General features: G+C 33.1%; 11 protein-coding genes across 11 annotated transcripts; 6 read left to right on the top strand and 5 right to left on the bottom strand.

Annotated features, from left to right (window-relative positions):
• Nucleotides 1-5,258: 5,258 nt before the first annotated feature.
• NAEGRDRAFT_78643 (vacuolar ATP synthase subunit H) lies at nt 5,259-6,741 on the top strand. Its single transcript, XM_002680926.1, has one exon. It carries the CDS (start codon nt 5,262-5,264, stop codon nt 6,696-6,698), a length of 1,437 nt encoding a protein of 478 aa, XP_002680972.1. The 5' UTR covers nt 5,259-5,261; the 3' UTR covers nt 6,699-6,741.
• Nucleotides 6,742-7,605: 864 nt separating this feature from the next.
• NAEGRDRAFT_46799 (uncharacterized protein) lies at nt 7,606-10,462 on the bottom strand (the record flags this gene model as incomplete). The annotated part of the gene is made up of 3 exons (XM_002680756.1): nt 7,606-9,181; nt 9,779-9,965; nt 10,147-10,462. 3 exons carry the CDS (start codon nt 10,460-10,462, stop codon nt 7,606-7,608), a joined length of 2,079 nt encoding a protein of 692 aa, XP_002680802.1.
• A 262-nt stretch (nt 10,463-10,724) lies between these two features.
• Nucleotides 10,725-12,515, bottom strand: NAEGRDRAFT_78642 (U3 snoRNP protein; the record flags this gene model as incomplete). The annotated part of the gene is made up of 2 exons (XM_002680755.1): nt 10,725-12,246; nt 12,292-12,515. The coding sequence occupies 2 exons, from the start codon at nt 12,513-12,515 to the stop codon at nt 10,749-10,751; spliced, it is 1,722 nt and encodes a 573-aa protein (XP_002680801.1). The 3' UTR covers nt 10,725-10,748.
• Nucleotides 12,516-16,172: 3,657 nt separating this feature from the next.
• Nucleotides 16,173-18,095, top strand: NAEGRDRAFT_38119 (long chain fatty acid CoA ligase). The gene is made up of 3 exons (XM_002680925.1): nt 16,173-16,322; nt 16,369-16,937; nt 16,992-18,095. Exons 1-3 carry the CDS (start codon nt 16,187-16,189, stop codon nt 18,090-18,092), a joined length of 1,806 nt encoding a protein of 601 aa, XP_002680971.1. The 5' UTR covers nt 16,173-16,186; the 3' UTR covers nt 18,093-18,095.
• Nucleotides 18,096-18,120: 25 nt separating this feature from the next.
• NAEGRDRAFT_31057 (uncharacterized protein) lies at nt 18,121-18,723 on the bottom strand (the record flags this gene model as incomplete). The annotated part of the gene is made up of 2 exons (XM_002680754.1): nt 18,121-18,230; nt 18,282-18,723. 2 exons carry the CDS (start codon nt 18,721-18,723, stop codon nt 18,121-18,123), a joined length of 552 nt encoding a protein of 183 aa, XP_002680800.1.
• A 287-nt stretch (nt 18,724-19,010) lies between these two features.
• NAEGRDRAFT_64034 (uncharacterized protein) lies at nt 19,011-19,715 on the bottom strand (the record flags this gene model as incomplete). The annotated part of the gene is made up of 1 exon (XM_002680753.1): nt 19,011-19,715. The coding sequence occupies one exon, from the start codon at nt 19,713-19,715 to the stop codon at nt 19,011-19,013; it is 705 nt and encodes a 234-aa protein (XP_002680799.1).
• Nucleotides 19,716-20,027: 312 nt separating this feature from the next.
• On the top strand, nt 20,028-20,417 carry NAEGRDRAFT_31075 (uncharacterized protein; the record flags this gene model as incomplete). The annotated part of the gene is made up of 1 exon (XM_002680924.1): nt 20,028-20,417. One exon carries the CDS (start codon nt 20,028-20,030, stop codon nt 20,415-20,417), a length of 390 nt encoding a protein of 129 aa, XP_002680970.1.
• Nucleotides 20,418-20,709: 292 nt separating this feature from the next.
• NAEGRDRAFT_64032 (uncharacterized protein) lies at nt 20,710-21,108 on the top strand (the record flags this gene model as incomplete). Its single annotated transcript, XM_002680923.1, has 1 exon — nt 20,710-21,108. The coding sequence occupies one exon, from the start codon at nt 20,710-20,712 to the stop codon at nt 21,106-21,108; it is 399 nt and encodes a 132-aa protein (XP_002680969.1).
• A 230-nt stretch (nt 21,109-21,338) lies between these two features.
• On the top strand, nt 21,339-21,912 carry NAEGRDRAFT_3992 (uncharacterized protein; the record flags this gene model as incomplete). The annotated part of the gene is made up of 2 exons (XM_002680922.1): nt 21,339-21,483; nt 21,536-21,912. Coding segments are annotated over 2 exons (522 nt in total), but the record flags the coding sequence as incomplete, so codon positions are not given.
• Nucleotides 21,913-22,112: 200 nt separating this feature from the next.
• On the top strand, nt 22,113-22,427 carry NAEGRDRAFT_64030 (uncharacterized protein; the record flags this gene model as incomplete). Its single annotated transcript, XM_002680921.1, has 1 exon — nt 22,113-22,427. The coding sequence occupies one exon, from the start codon at nt 22,113-22,115 to the stop codon at nt 22,425-22,427; it is 315 nt and encodes a 104-aa protein (XP_002680967.1).
• A 144-nt stretch (nt 22,428-22,571) lies between these two features.
• Nucleotides 22,572-24,497, bottom strand: NAEGRDRAFT_64029 (uncharacterized protein; the record flags this gene model as incomplete). The annotated part of the gene is made up of 1 exon (XM_002680752.1): nt 22,572-24,497. One exon carries the CDS (start codon nt 24,495-24,497, stop codon nt 22,572-22,574), a length of 1,926 nt encoding a protein of 641 aa, XP_002680798.1.
• Nucleotides 24,498-24,521: the final 24 nt, after the last annotated feature.

The raw sequence follows: 24,521 nt of genomic DNA, 5'->3' as shown, positions 1-24,521 counted from the left end.
ATCTAACACTTCAACAGGATTCCAAGAGGGTACAGGAAATTAAAAAATCTTTCCAACTTTACTAAGGAGATGGTTTCTTCCTGTCAATTGTAATGTCCTCCTCCACTTATTCCACAAATCATAATTGTCCTCTTGGTTTTCTCTTTTTTAAATTGCTAGAAAATATTTCTCAAATCTAAATTTGTTTGCTCATTAGCTATTGGAATATCCTCAATATTTCTTATCGTTTTCTTGTACTTGAATTTAAAGATATTGTTGTTAATTTGACTGAATTATGATTGAAAAAAATGCTAATGGATGAAACTCTTATTCATATCCCAGTTCCACAGGATGAAGATCAAATCAATTCCGATGAAGGAATATTGTCTAAAATTCAAATAGAAATGAAATATAATTATTTAAATGTTACTTCTAATATTCCATTGGATGGAGAGTGTTGCTCGTTTTTGTGTGAGCATATTTTACATCATATATTGTTTATGAGGCAGCAAATACCTTGGTAGGTAAATTCAACTAGTCTCGGAATGAATAATTTGAAAGTTTATTTCCGTCATTGGAATTACAAATTAACAAGATTAAAGATGAGGCTAAAACGAAAAGGAAGAAAATTTCGTCAAAGCAAAAAAGCCTTGTGAAATTATATGAAACTGTGACAAGAATGATTGATAATATTATTGAAGTTTTATGTCAAAGTGTGGAGAATAATATGTTTTCAATATTACTTGGAAATTCAATCTCAAACCCAAAGGAAGTGTACATTATCAAGTTTAATAATTCAAAGAGTTGGCATTTAAATTTTAATAATTCTCAAAAACATAATCTCATGACGAACCTCTCAAAAAAAGTAATAAGGAGCATTATAAGTGGAGGTTTTGATTGTTTCATGACTGATTGTAGTAGGTATTCATCAAGATGATTATTTTAAATAATGTTAGAACCTAATTTATCAATATTCTTAATGGCAAGACTTTCGAATAGATTTTCAGAAATTACATCCGAAAATAATAACATGGAAGACATTTCAATTCATGAAGGAGAGGAAGAGGATGACGACTTTGAAGAAGCACCCCAATTAAATTTAGTTTCAAAGCCAAATTTTAATTTCAAATTAAAAGTGCCTTCCAATTTCAGAAAGAATTTAAAACAGTCCAAGAAGGAAGGGAGTCAATCAATAGATCTCCTTCTATCAAAACTATTCATTATTGAATTGAGTGATTATGAGTTGAGTGAACAAGATAAGACCAATTCACTAAATGAAATTCGATCATTTATTAAAGTCAATCTGCCCAACTCAATGATCCAACCAACCCCAAATGAAAATAGTCAAGAACAATTCGAAGAGAGGGATTCAAAAAGTTGTTGGTTCTTAATAAAGTAGGTCTGGAATACAAAATTTAACTGTTGTAGGCGGGAAGAAACCACAAAAAATGCAAATAAATGTCTGACTTGGAAGATGAGGAAGCAAGGAATGTCTTTGCACACATTAGAAGTTTGCAACAGGCTGAACAACAACATACAACTAATGATACCACAACTAAACAACAGCCATCTTCACAACAAACGAAAAGAAATCCTACCGATCTAAGAGATGCTCGAACATCTCCGAATAGAAATACAACTAATAATCAACCAACAACCCGAAACATTCCAACATCTACTAATCACCAACCAATACCGAATAACGATAACACTCACTCATCAAGTAGCAGTGATGAAGAGGAACACAAAGATGGACTATCTTCTCATCCCTACTTTACTAATCATCCAAGAATTAAAAAGCCACAAAATAGAAAACCAAGAAATCAAACACCTCCTTCATCCCGACCAAATAATAACCAACCAACTACCTCATCATCTACTCCAACAAGAGTACCTTCACAACAACCAAAACCAAATAACAACATAATTCATAATAATACCACAATGGAACAACCATCGTCTTCATCTCTCCTTCAATTAGATTTGGGTGTTGGGACAAGTTATGACCCTACATCACATCATGTACACACTTCCGATAATGGATCAATATTTGAATTTTGTAATACCTCCATCTCTTCAATTCCTCAAATCAAATCCTTAATTATTTCCAAAAGTTATGGAACTGTTCAAGTAGCTCAGGAGACATTGCAAAAAGCTTTCAGTGCTGTTAAACTTTTGAACCTCCACCAAAACGTTATCACCAAAATGGAAAGTCTGTCAGATTTTGTAAATATACTCGAGTTGAATTTATCATCTAACAACATTGAAAAAATAGAAGGACTGGGATCACTATCTAATTTGAGAGTTCTGAACTTGGCCTCCAACAAGATATCCAAAATTGAAGGGTTGGGGGATTTGAAACAATTACGAAAACTAATATTGGCTTATAATAATATAACATCTATTCAAGGTCTTCATTTTCTTCATGGACCAAATTACAATCTCAGACACTTGGATGTACGAGGAAATAATATAGAAAATTTAAACGAGCTTACATATTTATTTGGATTAAATTCAATAAGAGAAATACATTTTCAAAATGGATTGGATGGGTCTCTGGGAAATCCTGTTTGTAAAAATGAAAGATATAGGCCCATCATTCTAGGAAAATTGGCTCTCAGAGAACGGAGCACCAATCTTGAAATTCTTGACGGATTCAAAATTAGTATTGTCAAGGACCAGAGTAGGCCAAACAATAGACAAATCATTCTGAACTATATCAAAAATAGTGACGATTATGAAATTGATATGGATACATTAACAACACCGTACATTGGAAAGTATTTGAAATATTTGGATGAAGAACCAGAAATTCCTAGTCACACTAATACTAATAGTAATACTGGAGTAAATACCCCTAAAAAACAGGATATTATTAAAAAGGAAATGAAGGTGGAAATTCCTACAGCAACATTTGCAGAGGAAGACATTGAAACATCACCATCCCCTCACGAAGAACACGACGATGACAATGACTTTATATCGTATCCAGATATGGGAGTTTCAAATGGTGATAGTATTGAGACGATATCCCAGTTTGTAGGTTTAAAGAAAAAAGAAATCAACTCCTCACCACCAAGTCCAAACATTGTAAAGGTGCACATCAGAGATGAAAACACTCAAACTGATATTTCCTCAAGTATATTCGATCAAATGTTAAGATTCAGGTCAATCCATCTGTTTGATGCAGGAATACAAACAGAGGAAGAGGAAGAATGCGAAATTTCTGCCACCAGTTCAGACTCCTCTAACTCTGACAAGGAAACAATAGCCCAACTGAGGAAAAACATTGAAGAGTTATGTGTAGAGATTGGATCTTCAAATGTTTACATTCAAAATAGAGAACAAGAGCTGGCTACAGAGAGTACAAAAAGGAGAAAACTTGAAGAGGAAATGGTGGAGCTTAAGAATCAAAATACCAAAATTAAGAAAAAACTATTAGAAAATCACAAACAAATGAATCAAATCTCACAAGAAAATAACCTTCTCAAGGAACATGATTCTCAACTTCAAAAAGAAGTGGAACGAACAAAGAAAGATGCCTATTCTCTTCAAGAAACCAAAGACAAGGAAATGCTCTCTATGAAGAAAGAATATGATGCAATCATTTTGGCTTTAAAAAAGAAAATTGACAACCTCTCTAAGAGTAATATTGAAGCACATGATATTATCAAGCAAACAAAGGAAGAGCATTCCAACTCCAATGAGCACATAAAGGGAAGGGTTGAGCAAATGAAACGAGAATACGAGAGGAAAATTATAGAAATAATAGAAAAATCAGATTTCGATAAGAAACAATTGATAGAAACACACGAGTCACAAGTTAGAGCACTCTCCATCTCACATAGCAATGAAATTTCACAAATCAAAAAGAATCACCATCTTGAGTGTGATGAAATGGAGCAAAAACTCAAAGAGTTTATTCAAGAGACAAGCGATTTAAAGAATACACTTTCGGACTATGTAAAAAATTCCAATAGTTTGGAATTGCAAACGGAAGATTTGAAAAAGCTAATCCAAATTCAAAAAGAGAAACTCTCTGACTTGTTAAAATCAAAACAAGAGGCTGTCTCGAAGATTTTGAAACAATATGAGGAGAAGAAGAATGAAGCCTCATTAAAAGAAAAAGGCTATCTCAAAGAAATTGACCGAGTCTCCTCAATAGCCCTTGAATACAAAACAAAATCAGAAAATTTGAAATTTCAACTTGAAGAGACAAGCAAAGTTAAAGGAGAGACAATTTTGAAACTCGAAACCTTGCAAAATGATTTCAACAAGCTAGTAACAGAAATGGATTCATTGAAGAGGGAAATGAATGAAAAGGAAAGCTCCCTCAGACAGGAACACGAAAAGAAGATTCAATCTATTCGTGAAGACTTTAAGAAAGATCAGGAGGCATCTCTTCTCGTGAAAAATACCATGCTAAATGACAATAATGAAACTATAAAGAAGCAAAAAGAAGAGAATGGTAAACTAAAAGATAGAGTTGCATTCCTTGAAAAAGAATTGGAAAGAGAAATTAGAGAAAAGGAAGGTTTCTTCAAGGAGGAAGAAAGAAGAGATTATGAAGTGGAAAAATTGGAGAGTAAACTGGAGGAGTATGTTGAAATTGCTAATAAGGAAAAGAAAAAGAGGCAACTCTGCAGAGACGAGTTGAATGAACGTATCAATGAACTGGATGCATTCAAGGACAAGTATTCGGAACTGCAAAATGATTATTATGAATTGAAAGAACAATTGAGTCACTCCCTCAAAAATTTAGAAAGTGAAAAGCAACACAATAAGGAACTTACTATTCAATTATCCAAAGCTGAGAATGAGGTAGAGAATGTTGTAAAAATAATTAAGAAGAAACTTGTTGTGACAGAGACTGTTAATCAGGAGCTTGTTACTCGCCTTAAAGCAACCGAAGAAAAGAGAAAAAAGTATGCAGAACTTGTTCTAGAATTGAGAGAAACTAATGTCAAGATTGAGAAGGAGAAGAAACTTTTAGAAGATGCAAAGAAAGAAACAGAAGAGAAACTAAACCGTCTCCGAGCCAACCTAAAGGATCTGTAGGAAGTTTTCCCGACTATGTTTGAATTTCTAATATTTTCAACTCATTAGAAGCCTTCTCTCTTCTAATGTTAATATAAATAATAATAATATCTTCTTTGTCATATTATTTGCTTTCACATTATCTTCTTACACACTGTTTTGCGGAAGGTTGCCAAAAGGAGACCGGAGTTAAAAAAAATTAAATAAAATATTTACAATTTATTTTTTTAAAAAAAATCCAAAAAATGAACCGTATGATGAGTACTGATACTTTGGCTTCCCAAGCTGAAGAGTTTTCCGCTGATGACTTGCCAGAAGTTAACTGGGAATCATACCAAGAAGCTGGTATCTTGACGCCTTTAGAAAGACAACGTATAGAAGCTATCAGTGCTCAAAAAAGGGATGTTAAACAAATAATTGATATTGTTAAACAAACTGGTACCATTGAATACATCTATCTTTTCATCAAACTCCTTAACGGTGTCCACAAAAACGAAGCTTTGATTAACATTTTGTATTTGATTGACTTGCTCTTTGAAAATTGCCCAGAATTGTGCCAACAATTCCACGATGTCGATCAAAATGACAATAGTAATCAAAATAATCCTTTCACTCCATTCCTCTCATTGTTCATCAAAAACGATATTTTCATCATGGAAAAGGCTTTTAATTGCTTGAGCAGATTGTTCGAATTGGATGTCGATAATGAAAGTAGAACTAGTTTGTGGAATGCACCAGAGGACCAAGAAATGTATAGACAATTACAACAACTCGAAAGAAATAATCGTACAAGATCAACCCAATATAGATATCAATCACAACTTGAAAGCTTTATTGAAGGAATTTCTAACCAACTTAAGAGTTCTGGAGATGATGTCAGAAAGTCAAGAATGTGTGTTAAAGCCTTAATGAGACTTTTGAAGCGTAATGATTGTCGTGCTGTTTTGAACAAGGTCAAGGGTATTGCACCATTGGTTAATTTACTTCGTGTCCATCGTAATAATGTCCAAATTTTGTATGAAGTTTCTGCTTGTTTATGGATGCTTACTTTCCACGAAAATGCTGTCAGCTTTTTCCAAAATGAATCTTTGGTTCCAAAGTTACACGATGTTTTAAAGTGTGCTCAAAAGGAAAAGGTTATTAGAGTTATTTTGTTTATTTTCAAGAACTTGATGAAGTATCCAAAGTTTGTTACTGCTATGGTTAACGTTAGCGTTCCAAAGACTTTGTTGAATTTACAAAAGCGTTCATTCGAAGATAAGGATATTACTGAGGAACTCAAGAGTCTCTCTGAAAATCTTGATGCACACATTGATGAAATCAGCTCCTTCGATGATTATAGACAAGAAGTTTTGAGTGGACATTTGGAATGGACTCCAGTTCACAGCTCTGAAAAGTTTTGGAAAGAAAATATGGATAAGATGGAACAAAATAATTTTTACATTCTTCGTGAATTGATTAAATTGTTGGATGATGAATCAAACACAGACAATTTGGCCATTGGTTGTCACGATATTGGTGAATTTGTTCGTTATCACAACCGTGGTAAACGTGTCGTCACTGATTTGGGTGCTAAGGCTCGTATTCTCCAATTGATGGAACATCCAAATGATGAAGTTAAGAAGTATGCTCTCGAATGTTGTCAAAAGATTATGATTAAGAACTATGATCTGATTCGTTAAATCTATTTTTCCAAAATAAAATCCTGTATTAATTATTTATCTGAAACTTGATCATACTAATCTTCAAGAACTAAACCATGTTAAAGTTCTAAATGCTTTTGCCACTATTATTCGCATAGGTTCTTGAGTTTGTTTATACTAACTGATTGATTGTGGAGATACTCAAATAGATCATCTTCTGATTGAAACTTGGTTATTGCATTAATCTCTGGAATACAATTCTGAAGTGTACTTTTGAGGGAAACTTCATATTCGCAGTAGAGCTGGTGAATTGATTTTGGAACACCTGATAATTGAGAGTATCTTTAAAGTTAATTCCACTAATGTTCTAAAACATACTTTGAAAAATCAATTAATAGTAAGGTTAACATTTTCCCAAGACTTTCATTACCGTAATGTTCCAACATTGGAAGAATTGCCTTTTGTAATAAACTGAAAGCTTTCACATAATAATTCTGATCCTTGTGAGCTATAAAATGTAATAAACTCAAATATTGCACAATTATTAAACTCATCCAAAGATGTTGAAAGGCTTCTGATTTATCTTTAAGAAAACTGTAATACTTTTCCAGAGAAGTAATTTCCCAATCACATATATTTCCATCACTCCAATTTGATATGAACTCTTCTATTTTACTCTTCATTCCCAAATAATTAATTAAATAATTAATTGCTACATTAATTTGTTTTGAACCAATCAATCGGAACATGTATGAATAATCAAAATATAATTTCTTTTCCATCAAAATCCTTTCAAAACAGAATAAATATCAATGATATATTTCAAACAGGCACACTACCTACTCCACTCTCTTCTTATCAAACTCTTCACAATTCCAACCATTCAATATTCTTTCGTTCATTTTTTTTAAAAAAGAAAAAGACAGTATTATTATTTATTATACATTTACAAAACAACGTGATTGATATTAGTGTGGGTAATAAATAAATTGAATAAAACTGGTTTCTCTGGTTCCTTAATTCTATTACAGACAAAAACGACTTTTTTTAGATTAGTCTTCTTTCCCACAATTTTAACAAATGTTTCGCCTCCATTGAATGTCACTAGATTGGATTCAAAATTAACAATTTCAATATATGGATTCTCTGTGAGGATGGAAGCAACTAGTGGTATTTGTTTATCATTTATGGACATCATTCTCATATCCACAACTCTGAGTTTTAGCTTTTTAAAATTTTCTCTAATTTCAGGAATTGTGAAATCGATCAAATTTCTTCCCATATACAATTCCTTTGCACTATTGCTCTTATTCATTGCACTTAGTAAAGATATGATTCCTCTTCTTGACAGTTTACAATTTGTAAAATCAAACAAATTTAAAATTGTGTTTTGCTCAATCATTTCCATCCATATAGGAGGTAAATCGTATGTTGATGTCGAAATTGTATTACCAGCAATTGAAAAGCGATCTATTGTTGTGTTTTCCTTCATAAATTTGGCAATATATTCACCTTCCTTTTCATTGATAGAGCAATCTGAAATATCTATGGATATAAGCCTCTTGTTTGAAGAGAGAAAGAAGAAAGCATCTTCAATTTCTTCAATTCCAAGCTTTTGGAATATCTTATTCATTGACAGATCAATTTCACTGAGGGAGGGATGAGTTCTCAGAATTCTTCCAATTCTATAAAATACAAGACCATTGATTGAAACATTTGACATTTTCAAAACTTGAAGTGAAGCACTGACAGCAATCAATTCAGTCAAGTACTCACCCATCTTTTCTCCAATATTCATTCCACTAATATCCAATTTGGTAATCTTTTGATTTGGCTCCAATTTCCTGAAAAATTCCTTTACCATATTATCTTTGGCTGCTTTGAACTTGTTCTGAGCAATATTCAATTCCTCATAGGAAAAAAATTCCATAGAATTGTAAATAAGCTCTAATGATTTGTTTTTCAATCTGTTTTTTGAAACGTTAAGAATTTTCAGCTTGGATCTAGAAGGTCCCATTACAATTTCCATAATACTTTTGAGGAATTTGTGATCCAGTCCACACATGGACAACTCTAAACCTTCCAAGGATTTGCTAACTGTGAGAAATTCTAAAAACTTCTTCTTTTCATTATACAAGAACACTCCAGAAAGATTAAGATATGTTAAATTAGTAAAATATGAAATTACATCAATTAGTCTTCCAGATTCGGCTCTTATGATATTTCCACCAAAATCTAAACTTGTCAGATTCAAATTTTCCTTCCAAGGAAAGCTAATATCTGCCTTATATGCACAACAAACCTCCAAAGGATCCAATAAAAAGCTCACATTTCCATCATCTAAATCTCCTCTACCAACTTTTAGTGAGGTAAGAGTGGTGTCATCGTCTATCACATCATCAAGCTGTTTACAAATTGTTTTTAAAGGTACATTCCTTCCTCTAGCATTAATTTCCATATAGTATCTCACTAAATATTCAACTCTACTTGTGAACATTCCTATGAATGTTCGTTTTTGAGGCCTATGATACAGAGAGAGGCAAGGAGAGGAGTCAATTTCCGAATCCAATTTACAAGTTTTCATATCATCTGGTAGGAATGAATAATACATTTCTATCAAGTAAATAATCATTTGGTGGGTTTCCTTTGGGGAATTAACAGACACAGTATTCTTACTTCCAACTATATCAATTTCAAGAGTACTATTCTGCTTATCTTTTACAATTGACCTCCAAGTTTGAATCTTGCTCCATCTCCAACATTCTGGTTTCTGATGATTTATGGAAATAAGACCTTAATTATTAACTTGAAGAAACTTACAAGGTTAATCTTGTCAAAGAGGAAAAGACCATCTTCTCCAATTGCTAAACTTCTCTTTCTCTTTTCCACCCCAACCTCAACTCTAAAGAATGATAATCCAAAATGTGATGTCTTGCATGCAACATCAATAAATGCATAGACAGCTTCCTTTTTTGACATTCCATTCCATTTATTGTAGAGCCTCAGTAATCTCGCTTGCCAGTAAGCATGATCATGCTTTGTCACACTTATTGGAATGAGATGCTCCAATTCAATTTTACTATTCTCATGAGAATTTGATGCCAACTTACACTACTTACTTTAAAAATCCAATCTTATGCTTTTCATGATCATAATCTCCAAAATTCATTTGAATCATTAGTGAAGCCATCAAGATGGATTGCTTTTCAGTGCCCTTGAAAAGTCTGGTTGTGAAGAAGTGATGCAATTGTTTAACAAACAGAATCTCTGCCTGCAGATCCTTAATATCAATAGGCTTCTTGAGGACTTTAATAATGAAATTCAAAGTACTTGAGGATGATACATTTTCCTCCTCCACAGTTTTCTCAAAATTCAAAAACCTATCTATTCATTAATTATAATTTTCTCAATAAATATTATGTTAACCTACTCATTATTTCGGTATCTTCATCATAGACAATTTGAGAGAGGGAAAAGTACTTTTTACCTTCCGAATTTAATCCAATCTTTGAACATATCGTTTCATACACTTCAGAAATCTTGGATTTGGTGCTGGAGAGTACTTTAAATTTCGATTCTCCAATAACCTCCACATTGAGCATCAAGGTTTTTCCTCCCCTACTCTCTAAATTCTTCTTATCATCCGGAATAACGGAGAGGACAACAGTTTGTCCTGCTGAAGAGGTGGTGCCACTCTTTGACTGTTGTTGGGGTGAAGATTGATTGAGAGGTTTTTCCACAGTTTCCTGCCTAACCAACTGTCCAATTGTTTTATTCAACAGTGGTGGTGCATTTGATAGCATTCTTTTTTATTAAGAGAAGTACGTTATATATTGCATTACTAGATCGGATTAAAATTGTTTCAGAGAGAACCTTATGAGATTGAGAAAAATATTAAGGAATCCTTCAACCAAGATAGATCATTAGGAATACAATTTTTAAAATTGTACTTTTTTAATTGATAATCTCTTTCCAACCACTTGTGGAGAGACAGTTTCGTCAAACAACTGAGATTGTTCAATGAATAATTGTGGTAGTTTTCTTCAACAGAAATGATTTTGATTTACAAAAATATTTTGAATGTCTCGTTTATTCGTCCTTACTGTTATTAACAACTCCACTCTTTTCCTTCTTAGCTGCCTTAGCTCCGTGAATCTTTCTAATATTATCTTGAATCTTGTTAAAGAATTGTTTAGAGCTACCAAACATCTTGTCAGATTCAACAGCGGAAGCGTCTTCCAACTTTGAAGCCTTTTCCTTCTTTGTATTATCCTTTCTTTGATTGATATCATCGAGTAATTTTGTGGCATGAGAAGAAGCTCCTGGATTCAATTTGTCAACTAATTCATTAGCCTTCTTTGCCTTTTTGCTTGTTGTTTCTTTGAATTGTCTTCTCTTTCTCTTCTTATCTTGTTCGGTCATTTCTTCCCCTGCCTGTGGTAACCATTTGACAGCTGGGAGAATTTCATTAGCATTCTTTTCACCTTCTTCCTTTCCTGTCACTGTATTTGTAACAGTCTTGTTTTCAGATTCGTCTTCCAAATCAATTCTTGGTGGGGCAACATAGGTAAAGGATGACATTTGGTTAAGAACTCGTAACAAATCTGAAACTTGTTTAAGAACTTTTTGTTTGGTTGCCTTGACAACTGGATCTTCCTTCTTTTCTTCTTCAATATCAACTCCTTCAACCTTTTTCAGGTACATTTCTTCATAGATTTGAGCGAGAGATTTCTTGGATTTTTCATGTTCCAATTGAATGTCTTGCTTTAAATCTTCATTCTTATCCTCATCAGACAATTTCACAGGATCATCATAAATACCACTGACAATTCTGCTAATAATAATACTTTCCAAATCCTTTGTAATTTCTTCAGTAATGACTGGTTTAGCTTTGTGAGCATGTTCAAATGATAACTTTCCTTCTTCAACAAGTGAATTCATTGGTCTCTTCTTAGCATCAACTTCACCAATTTCTTGCCAATCCTTATTTCTGATATTCTTATTTTCCAATTCTTCCATTCTTTCCAATAAACGTTCTTGTTCCAATTCAAAAGCTGATTTTTGTTCCTTTCCTGATCTTGGTTCTTCATCCTCTTCTTCATCTTCATCAATATCTTCATCTCCGTATAATTCACCCATGGCTCTCTTTTCTTCTCTGTTATTTTGCTTTTCATTTTCATCGTAATCCATTTCATCAAGAGCATCCATATTCTTTTCCATATCGTCAAGGAATGTATTGATATCTTGTTCTTCAAAATCATCAGCTATATACTCCTTAGCTTCATCTCCTCTCAGAGTTTTCTTATTATTTCTTGTTGTTGTGGTTGGTTTATCTTCTTCCATGCCATCTTCTTCGTCATCCTCTTCATCACTTTCATCCATGGACATCATTCTTCGGAGTGCTCGTTCATCAACATTTTCTTCTCCTTCTTCTTGTTCTTCGTCATCTGAATCACTTAAATATTGCAAAACTTCGTCATTTACTATCGATTCTAAATTTTCCATCTTGTCAATCTTGTTGGAGAGTTGTGAAAGAAGAGGTTGATGAAATGTTGCAAGCTGACTCCAAACTTGTTCTTCATCAAATCTAATAATATCAATAATACATCAAATACTATGTAAAAACACCTACCCATCTACTAGTAATTTTTTAATTCCCGATGATGTTATTTGTGATGATGAATTCTTTTGATATTCATATAATGATTTTATCCAATGTTTAATTCTATCTTGTACTTTTGAATTAACAAAATCCTCTATAAAGTTTTTATTGATGGAATCTTCTGAATCATCTTGTTGATCCTTATCGATTAAGTGTTTGAGAATAGAGTCAAGGGCTGTTGTTTTTGTTGACATTTTTTTGTTGAAGTATTTTTGCATACGAGAAATTTCTGTGATGATAAATTTATTAAATAAATAATACGGTGGAGTCAATTAACTTGTTGATGAGTATTGGAGTGGGTATTAACATTATTAATAATGAACAAATTATCATCACTATCTTTCTATAGTACAATGTAATTAAAATTACTAAAACTTTTTATCCGATATTATGCAAGAAAGTATTGGTTCCGTGTCTGCATCGTCGATGATGAGAGTTAAAGAATCTCTGTTTAATTTATTATCTAAATTTGAGATAATTTATTAGAAATAATCATCAATTTGAACATACACAAAGAAACAGTATTTTCCCGCCCAAGTGAGCCCTTGTTTGTTTCCGTTAAAAAATCCAATATAAAACAAATGAGTATTAAGGGACATGGTCACATTTCATCATCATCGGAGAGACAACCCAACTCTTCGAATTTCACATCGTCCCTAACAAATAATCCTAAGGATAATCATGCAAAAAGCTTGTACATTGAAATTGTGTTGGACATATGTGGAGGGAAAGCAAGTATTGAATCATTGGAGAAATTTAAAACAATATTGGATTGGCTATTAGGTGGAATGATTTCAGAGGAGGAGTTTGATATGCTATTCTTGCAATGGACCAAACAATCAGCACTTACAATAACAGATCTAAAGGAGAATGTAGCCTCATCTCCTCAAAAACGAAATAATATAATGGAGTCGGAATGGAACAAATTCTTTATGGAAAATTATACAGATTATCAGTTAGATGTTCTGATGGGAATGTTAATTAATTGTCAAAATAAGGACTTGAAATTTCAGTGGCAATGTACGGATGATTGGCTCCGATCGGTTGAGCATTTATTCTTCCTATTGGATGATGAGAACAAGTCAGTACTATCATTGGAGGAAATACTTGTTCTTGTTATTGTTATTGCAAGTGATTATGCTAGGAATGGTCAATCAATAACACCAGAGTTTGTCCTTAATCAAGCATTTGAGGTAATGAATGATGCAGGAGCCTACAAGGGAGCAATCACATTGAGAAGATTTAAACAGTATTTCAATAACAATAGCTTGGATAAGAAAGCAATTGAATCATCAGTTTCTCTTCTTTCAGAGAGTCCATCTGTTAATAATCTCTTATCAAACTCTATTCTGGTCAACTTTGAAAGTGAAGAATCTCCTTTTGTTATCCCTAAATTGTGGAGAGAGGCAGTATTGGACACTAAAAAGTTATATTCCAACAGTGCATATTACGATCATTGTAAGTTCCTATTTAAAATTGAAAATACTTAAACCAAACGCAGTAACTGACGACGTAATGGCCTTTTTATTAAAAGAAGCACTGGTACACAAACAATCCCTAAAGAATACTTCCCTAGGTTTTGAAGGAGCTCTACATTTATTCTTTGCCTTCTCTAAAAAAACACTTGTAGAAAAACAATACTCAACTGATGATATTAAGAAAGAGCCACTCTTCGAAATATTTGAGAAATCCCTAAGCAAGTTTCACTCGCTAATCAAGCAAACAGTTAACACTTATGCTCATAAAGAAGGTGGAACAATTGACTCATCAACAATGACAAATACTGAAGAGGATGATAGTCTTGTTAGAGAGCAGCTCACAATCATGATGGAATCACCGTGTATTACAGATGAGGTCACAACTGAAGAAAAGACTCCTGAAAAGATAGTTGAAATAATTGAATTAGCTTCTACGAATCAATTCCAAATGCCAATACATGAATCAACTCTAGAATTAAGCCCTCCACCAATTGAGGATATGCAACCCATTATTGAAGCATGTAAACCTCAAGAAGAAGCGAAGAGTGAAATGGATCTTGTGGTCACACCCACTAAGGGATTACACAAGAAGGAATTGGAAAAGATTGGTGCACTCAACATTAAACTGCCCTTTGATATTGATAGAATGTTAAGAAATGCAGAATGGATCGACATCAAGCCATCCAATCTTATGAATGTAAGTTTTCTGATCAAGTTATTCACCCATAACCGTTCAAGTTTCCGTACCTCCCAAAAACTGGAAAAGGTCCTTATATCGAGAATTTCCTAAGAAATGAAGCAAGGAGATCGATTTACACTGAATCCACTCAAGACTCTGGGGACAAGGCTAATGACAAAATCATTGAGGAGAGAATATTGGAAACTGAAGAAATGCTTTCAACCAATTACACAATACAAGATATCAGAAAACCAACTTCAACTTATGAAGAGAACAAACTTACAAGAGAAGTAATAGAAGAAAAAAAGGAAGAACCGATGTACAATGTTGCAACGCCTATTAAATCGTCAACAGAAGTCGATTTAAAGGAGGATATGTTCACTGAGAAGGAGATTGAAGAGGAAGTTGAAAAATTCTTCACTCTCAATAATATCCCAAACTACCACAATGATGAAGGAACCAGTGCTATCACTCAACCACAAGATTCAGAGGAGGAAACTCTAATGTTTCACAAATTGTTAAAAAAGCAAAGAGCAGAATCAAGTAAGAATCTAAATTACAATATGGGTTCTCCAGAACTTGACAAGAAAGACCTTTCGACACCAAACAGAAAACCTTCACCAGAGCTCTTGTCTCAACCAAAAGAGTATGAACCAGATATAATATTTATCAATGAAGATGATTCATTTTTCATTTCTCCAACCATACCTAAAAGGTTAGAGAAGGCATTTAAGGGATCTTCAGTACCCTCTCCAAGACCATCACCAAGAGTTGTTGCTTTTGCTCCTCAACAATCTCAATTTGTTGCCACACCCAAAGTGTTAAATAACAAGAATCCTTTAAAGAAGAGTAACAAGCCCTATCAACCAATTCTCACAAATCCATCAATTCCAAAGAGACCCGAATCTCCTAGACAATCTCTCAATACCATTCTTACAACAGCATTGAGAGATACTTCAGCCATCCTCAAAGAAACTGAGGTCAATAACTACTCCCCATCCAAAACTATTAGTGTGAAACTGTCTGATTTTATTGATGACAAGTCGAAAAAAGCCAATTCCACATCCAAAAGTAGCAATTCTATCAAGAAAACTAATAATACAAGTGTAGGTAATAATCGTGCTCCAAGCAAAATTACCCAAAAGCCTCGAGTAGTGGAAGATACGCTAATTAATGATAAAAGGCCAAAACTTTCCGAAAGAAAAAAGTAAAATTACTCTTTCATATCATTCTCGGAAAAGTTCTTTTCAATCTCACTTCTAATAACATCTCTCAATTGTTTGACAGCAAGTTTCTTTCCGTTAGCATATTCAATTTTTTGTTGTGCCCTTTCGGTGACAGTTCTCAAGTATTGATCAGGTGATTCGTTTCTATCAATAACTTGTAATAAATCATATGGATATTGTTCTTGCATGAGCGGAGTGTTGGCATGTTGATGACACAAGGACAACAAATCAGTATATTGTTTATCCAAATTTTCAATTGTATCAAACCAGTGAGGTTTTGTTTCCTTTGCATCATACTTTTCAATCATGATAGACAATTGATTCAACTTGTCAACAATTTCCAAAGTATTATTTTCCAAAGCATCCAACAATAGATCTTCCATTCTTCTTCCGATTATTTTAAATAGGCTCGTACAACAAAGCGAGATATTGGAATATTTTTTTTAATTGAAAAAAATTTAAATAATTGTAATATTAAGAATATGAGGAAGCTGTTCTCTTCGGCTAACGAGAAACAAACACTTTTGGCAAATGGTAATAGATTAATATATTGTATATGGAATGGAAAGAATATCAAGTTAGAAAATCTGCAAAAGAGACTTGATCATACATTGTACAGTATGTTTTCGTTTTTAGTAACATAATGTTGATCATCTTTTCATAGTTTCATCCTCAAAATTATTCGAGAAGGGACTCTCTAGACAGGATAATATTGCCATTATTACCAATCATCATCATTCGGAAAAGCATCATCACCACCAACATGAACAAAACAAAGCAAACAGTGAAGAATTTATCACAACAAAATATACCTATTCTGATTTGATTCGGGATAGTGGCAATTTTGCAAACAAATTGGTTGATCAATATTGTGGTGAGAATGCTATTGATGATTCTAATCAAAAAGTGAAACTATTGACCAATGAAAAGATTTGTTTCTTGTTCGATCCTGGATATGATTATACAGTCACATTGTGGTCAATTTGGAGAGTGAATGGAACTGCTGTTCCTCTATGTAATACACATCCAACAAAGGAATTGAAATATTATATTGATGATTCCCAATGTAAGGTTGTCATTTATCAAAAGGAAAAGAAGAGTTCATTGGAACCTTTATTTCAAGAAATGAAACATATCAAATTTATAGAATATGATAACTCCTTGACCAAATCAATTGATAATTCAAAGCTTCAAGTGATTGATTTGAAACAAAACGATAGGGAAAATGGATCTGTAGGTAGCTCAATATTTATTTAAGGAAAATATTAATATTCGAATGAATACAAGTTAATTGTGTACACATCAGGCACAACAGGAAACCCAAAAGCTGTTGTACTCACATTTTCAAATATATTGGCACAAGCCAATATTCTCTGTTCTGAATGGGAGTGGACTGAGAAGGATATGATCCTTCATTTACTTCCGCTTCATCACGTTCATGGGTTAATCAATGCTCTTACTTGCCCACTCTATTGTGCAGCTACCATTGAGTTTTTGAAGTTCAATCCCGAACAAGTATGGAAGAAATTGACCAATTCAGACAAGAAACCAGACGAAAAACATATTAATGTGTTCATGGCAGTTCCAACCATTTATGTCAAACTTATTCATTACTATGATGAGCTTTCTCATAAAACTCAAAAACACTACACTGAGCAAGTTGAGAAATTGAGATTGATGGTATCTGGAAGTGCTGCCTTACCAACTTCAGTCTATTCAAAATGGAAAAAAATATCGCATCATAATTTATTGGAAAGATTTGGCATGTCTGAAATTCTAATGGCTATTTCAAACCCAATGGATAAGGAAAAGAGAAAGATGGGCTGTGTTGGCTTTCCACTTCCCACAGTTCAAGTTAAAATTGTTGACTTTGACACAAGGGAGGAAATTACAAAACCGAATGAGCCAGGTGAATTATTAGTCAAAGGTCCAAGTATTTTTAAAGAATATTTAGGTAGACCAGATGCAACCAGAAAAGCTTTTACAGAGGATGGCTATTTCATTACAGGAGATTCAGTATTAATCGATGAGGAGGGTTATTACAAAATTTGTGGAAGACTCAGTTCTGATATTATTAAATCTGGTGGATACAAAATATCAGCTCTCGATATTGAAAGAGTAATTCTCGATATGAGCAAGATTAAGGAATGTGCTGTTTTGGGAGTACCAGATGAGGAGTATGGTGAGAGAGTTGGTGCTCTCATCTCGCTTCACAAAGGTCAAACACTCACATTGAAAGAATTGCAAGATTTTTGCTCTCGTGACCTAGCCAAATACAAGATACCAACTCGTCTCATTGTCTTACCAGAGGGAGAGGAAATTCCAAAGAATGCTATGGGAAAGGTTGCCAAAAAACCACTCATTAAATTATTCACCTCTCACAACTAATTTAAATGATTGAATGATTGATAATAATCTATTTTTTATATACAACTTCTTCCTTACCCTCAATCTTTGAAGCATAACGAGCAGCAACAAACAAAAAGTCACTCAAACGATTCAAATATTTCTGTACATCTTCCAAACCTTGTTGACCTCTATTTACAAGTGAAACAACATCTCTCTCGGATCTTCTACAAACAGTACGAGCTACATGCAATTGAGAAGCAGTCAATCCACCACCAGGCAATATGAAATTTTTCAAAGGTGGTAAAGATCCATCCAGTGTGTCAATCCAATTTTCTACCTTTTCAATATTCGAATTATCAAACTTGACTCGATTAATCTTATCTTCGGAAGTAGTTGTTTCAATAGGAGTGGCAATGCAAGATCCTAAATCCAACAATCTACTCTGAACAGATGTCAAACTCGATTTTAACAATTCAATATTGTTCATATCAGTTTCTCCCAATTCATCACACAATTTAATTTGCAATAAATGTTCATAGGCAAGTCCAAGATTAGCATTCAGTTCATCGACTGATCCCAAAGCATCAAATACCAAATCATCCTTTGTTCTACGTTCTCCCGAGTAGAGTGATGTTGTTCCCTTGTCTCCAGTTTTTGTATAAATTTTCATTCCTCTCGATTGATTGTTATGATGGTTAACAAATGAAAAATTATTGCTATAATTATTTGAAAAAGTACACGTGTTGTTGAATAAATTATTAGAATTAAAAATCAAGGAAACTCTTAAATCTCTTGAAGGTTTGATTATGAATAATGAATTGATGGTATTTTTTAACATTTTTTTACTTGAGAATCCAAAGGACTGCACAACTCAATATTTTCAGTTGAAACTTGATGATTAAACTTATTTACAACCTTAAAGATATATGTGAATGAATTTATTATAAACAATACAGATTAAATGCTTGTTTCCTTTATGTTTAAATCAATATTTCTCAATCTGACAACACCAGAAACACAACAAATTCCACAACATAAAACTCCAATGAACGAAAACAGAGAAAATATGACCAAGAATGGAATAAAGTGATAACCATGTGAATATGTGTTAAATTCATATCCAGTTGTGAAGAATGAAACATAAATGAATATAAACTCCCATACGAAAACTAACATTCCTAAACTTAGAAAAACAACATGCAACAATGAAAATCTAGCAGTTCTGGTTGAATCATTTTTGGTGGATAAAACTCCAAACACTCCACTCAGGATCAACAAGATGGCATTCAATGCCAATAATGGGAATTTCACAAAGCTGACAGCAGGTGCATTGCGTGGACTTCCATTCGGATACCTTGTTGATGTATAATAAATTGTGCCAGCAACAAAATCTGCAAGAAGAAACATGGTTACAATTGCAGTTCCAACAAACAAAAGAATAGAGCCAACTCTAATGATTTTGGTTGAATAGGGATTTTCTTCATTTGCATTGTAACTGGCATTATTGTCAAAATGGTTAATTGAAGCTTGTTGACCCACAGTAGAAGAAGCAGCAGCATAAATTACAGGTGGTTCTAGAAGTGGAGCAGAACTCTTCCCGTATGGTTCCTCTTCTTGTTGATAAGGCAAGGTCATATTGTTATTAGTAAGGTGTGGGTACATTTTTTTTACTACTTGATTCTAAACACCAATAAGAAGATACGTGGAAAGATGTAAGAAAACAGAACTACTTTGGAAAGGGCACTAAATAAGCAGTATATCAACAAAATGGAGGCTAATATTAAATGGAGAGATATCATGAGAAACACCCTCAATATGCTATACAGAAAATCTTATTCACCTTAATATTGTTAAGAATAATACTCACATTATATATTTTCTGTAGTAGTAATTAAGAAAAACTAGAGCGACTTGTGCGCCAATTTCGTTAAATAAAATTTTTAAAATTAAAAAAAAATGGATCACGTTGCCTTTATGCAAAACAATACCTATTTTTCATACTGGTTGGCATTTGTTGCCTTGTTTAGAGGATTTTCAATTATTACTGGTTATGTTAAACCATCTATTTTGACCAAGAATGTATACAGTAAGAAGAAGGAACCTTTTGATCCACTCTTCGGAAGAATGTTTGCTAATTGGACTGGTGGTAGTATTTCTGCTTGTTTGATTTTGGCCATGTTCCCACAATCACTTCCAATGCACTATATGAATGCATCTGCTTTTGCTATTGCTCTTGGTCACGCTCTTTTGGAATTTGGACATTTCAAGACTATGACTTTTGTTAATGCTGCTCCAATGTTCTTCTTTGCTGGAGGCACATTGTCTTGGACCATGTATCGTATTATGAATGCTGATATCCATTAAATTTTGTTGAACAATTTTTAATTGGTGGTAATTATTATTTTATGTGGAATTTGTGTTGAGACTATCTCAGTAGAATTATTTAAATTTTTCGAATGAAAAAGTTGATTTCTTCATACAAGGAAAGTAAATAATATCTTTCGGTTTATCATTCAAGATGTTCAACTCGTTTCACCTATATTGTTTAACCTTAAACATTTAAATCATTTAAAATCCAATAGATATGATCATTTTTATAAGGACATTGATAAATATCAGGCAAGATTATAATTATTTGTCAAAAATCAAATAAAAAATGTCACAACAACAATTATCGAGGACATCGAATAAAACAAAAAAACAAGAAGATGATCAAACTCTTCTCAATAAAATCATGAACGATTATGATTCACATTCGGATGATGAGGTTGTTCCACTTATAAACAATAACCAACCTTCGAATAGAGAAATATTCGATTCCCTTCAGAAACGAAATGATAGTGTTTTTTCTTCTACACATTCCGAAGTGAGTGCGATAGTGACGAGAAGAGAGGAAGACAATACTCATGACGATGAAATTTCGTATGACACTTATAAGAAAGTTAATTGGAAAGATGCCATTCTTTCACATTTTTGTTTGAGATGTGGATTGTTTTTCACGATAGGTTTAATTATTGGATTGACAATTTTCCTTAGTTTATGGTTTGCAATTTAAAGGTGCATTATCTTGATTTTTGTAAATATATTGTAAACCTAAGAATGTCATTTTGCAAACTATATAATGTGTAGTAACAATGTTTAAATAAAGCATGATAATAATAATGTAGAATCAAAGATAATGAAAATCAATTAAAAAAAATGTTAAACAATGAAAATCAATCTTCATTAGTTGATGAAACTCTCAAGTTGAGTACTACTACCATCATCAATCCAAATCAATATTCCGTTGCAGTGTATTGTGCAGCCTCTGAAAATTTACCAGACGAATACAAACAAGCCTCCACAGAGGTGGGAAAGCTCCTGGCTCGCTCCTCAATTTCTCTCAAGTATGGTGCAGGTAATTGTGGGTTAATGTTCCGAGTTGCTAAAGGTATGTGTTTGTTGAAGAAATTTCCACAGTATTATATTAACAACAAGGGAAGGATGTATGGATGAGGGTGGTTATGTTACTGGTATCTTACCTCAATTCATGGTGGATCGTAATTGGCACGTTGATAAGAATTTCATTTCCGAATTGATAATTACCGAGTCAATGCATGAGAGAAAACAATTAATGATTCAGAATGTGTGTGCTTGTATTGCTTTACCTGGAGGTGTTGGTACATTGGAGGAAGTTTTGGAATCAATTACTTGGAAACAATTGGGACTTTTTGATGGTGAAATTATTATTTTGAATACCAATCAATATTATGCACATTTGATCATGTTATTGGATAGGGCTGAACAGGATGGATTTGTTGGAAAGGGAGATTCGAGAAAATTGTTCAAAGTTGCCGAAACTCCAGAACAAGTCATTGAATTTGTTAAACAAGAAATTGAAAGACAAGCTGGTCAAGTTGTTCCAAAAGAAAAAGTTTGTTTAAAGAAGGAATTGATATAATTATAAATATTAATTAATTTATTGTAATTCAATTAAAATCTTGTTTTGAGCTAATACTTCAATTATTATATAAATAATAAATAATTATTAATAATAAAAATTTAATTATCACACAAAAAATGAGCATAACACCAACAAGAGAAGCTGTTCTTTTATCGTATAGAAATATTTATCGCATCTTGAGAACCACAAGAGAATTAACCGGAAGTACGGAAGCCCTCAAATATGTTCAATCACAATTCCGTGCTAACAAACAAAATCCAGAAATGTTTAAAAAGGCCAAACTCTATGAAGGATATGTAACAACACTAAAGGATTATTCGGAATTGATTCAAATGTACAAGGTCGGAAAATACGAACCAACATTGAACGATTTATTGAAGAAATCAGCTACAATTGCTGGTGTTTCTCTCACTCCAAAATCACAAAACTAAATTATCTTGGAAATTGTTCAAATCTTGTACAAATGGAAAATTGATGAAAGCAGTACTAGTTGATTATTTATTCTTTTGAATGGCATTTCACAGCCGATTGTGTGTTATTACATAGAATTAAAATTGTTAAATAAAATTGAAAATTTATTTTTTATTTGACTTTTTTGGAGTTGGTTTAGATTGACTAGTTGTGGATGGTTTTGGAGTTGTTGGTTGAGGAGAAGCCTTTGATTGAGGAGGTTTAGATTGTGCAGCCTTTGCTTGTTGAGCCATTTGACTGGCCAAAGCAGCAAACATATCCTTTTCATTCATATTCTTTCCACCGCCACTCTTTAAAGTTTGTTCCATCATTGAGGTGAGACTATCTACATCAAATCCAAACTTTTCCAATTCTTTCCTTATATCGTCTGTTGATTTACCTCCATTTTGACCCATGAGAGCATCCAATCCTGGAATACCCAATCCTTCACCAACATTATTTGGATTTACTCCCATAAGAGCTTCATAACTGGCAATATCTTGATAGAATCTATTGTCAGTACCCAAAGCCTTTCCAATTCTGCCAATACAGGCAGTCAAGAGAGCTTCACCTTTTTCATTCTTATTCATTAAGGCATAAATACAGGCAAGTTGTGAGCATGCAAATTCCTTTTCAATTAAAAATTCATCTTCAGCATATTCCTTTGAGAGATAGAAGAGAGCCTTTTCATAGAGGTCAATTGATTTTTCTGGTTCCTCTCCACTGAGAACAACTCTAGCAGCTCCAAAAAGGGCATGAGTTGCAAGAGGGAGTGGATACTTTCTTCTTCTGTACATTTTCAATAATAAATCGTCCTCATAGCTGTCTTCATCGACAGTACTTTGTCTGAGTGGAAGAAGGAGGGTATTTGTAAAGGCATTCTTATCCAACAAGTCACCAACTAATTGGAATAGAGTATTTCCTTTTTGAATAAATTCATTATTATTAGAATTCTTATCTTTCATGTCTGCTGCAATGGAATCATAATTAGTAATCAAAGTATAGATACAATCAATCCATTTCTTATTTCTTCTACCATAGATTTTTTCAATGATTTTGATAGCACTTGTGTTAATCTTGATAGATTCTTCTTGATTGGTTTCTCTGAGAGATTCTGAGAGAGCACACATGGACATGGCAATCTTTTCTTCCATATATGGAGTCTTATCATGCTTGTTTGAAAGTAATGAAATGACAATCTTGGCACACTTTTCAGCAGCTGAAACATTGTCACTACACACATAGAAAGTTGCCAAATCTGCATAGCAATAACATGCCTCAACAGATGTCTTACCATGAATATTTCTAGCAATTGAGAGAGCTTCCTTCAAATCATTAATACCATTCAAGAGATAGTTTTGATGGAATTTAATCCAGGCAAGTTTTCTTCTTGTTGTGACCATTTCAGCAGTATTTTGTGGAGATGATTTGATTAAATTTTCGAGTTCTTTTGTGGCCTCTTCATACTTGACATAGTCATTGTTAACAGCATCCTCTGTTAATATAGAAGAAAAGAGTGGAATTTGATGGACACCATCAACTTGAGAATAAGTTTGTTCCATAAAATTAACATATTGATAAATCATTCTAATATTTTGCATTGCTTCAGTGAAAAAGTTCTTTTCCTCATTGAAAACTGATTCGTTCAATTGTTGTAAGGATTTAAGTGATGATGAAAAATCTAGTTTTTCGAAATGTTTGACAGCTTCATCAATTTGTGGAATATAATCTGGTTTTACACATGATGTCAATTTTCGTTTCATATAGTCGGAAACATGTTGAATAGTATTATTTGATTGAACAGTTGTAGTGGATGATTTGTGTTCGGAAAGATTTATATTTCTAGTGTGGAAATTAAATGTTTGATGAGAATTTAAAAGGGAATTGATGGATAATGTTGTTGTTCCTTGTCTGATGGAAATATTGTTGTTGGTGGTGCATAAACAAGCAATGGCTCCTTGATAAAATTGTTGTTGACTCGAAGACTTTAATGAAGAATGAGCAAGACAATAATTATTCACCACACGCAAAGAGTTGTTCAATCTTTTCATTTTTTTTCAATCAATTTAATTGAT

Source organism: Naegleria gruberi (assembly GCF_000004985.1).
Source record: "Naegleria gruberi genomic scaffold NAEGRscaffold_8, whole genome shotgun sequence".
NCBI classification, from domain to species: Eukaryota; Heterolobosea; class Eutetramitea; order Acrasida; family Naegleriidae; genus Naegleria; species Naegleria gruberi.
Note: the sequence above shows the minus strand (reverse complement) of the source record. Positions and strands in the feature narration are given on the sequence as shown.

Excerpts from the sequence above, each read along its gene's own strand:
- NAEGRDRAFT_38119 (XM_002680925.1), top strand. The coding sequence starts at position 16,187 with ATGAGGAAGCTGTTCTCTTCGGCTAACGAGAAACAAACACTTTTGGCA. Across the intron at positions 16,323-16,368 it reads ACTTGATCATACATTGTACA|TTTCATCCTCAAAATTATTC; the intron begins GTATGTTTTCGT and ends ATCTTTTCATAG. Across the intron at positions 16,938-16,991 it reads ACGATAGGGAAAATGGATCT|TTAATTGTGTACACATCAGG; the intron begins GTAGGTAGCTCA and ends AATGAATACAAG.
- NAEGRDRAFT_78643 (XM_002680926.1), top strand. The coding sequence starts at position 5,262 with ATGAACCGTATGATGAGTACTGATACTTTGGCTTCCCAAGCTGAAGAG.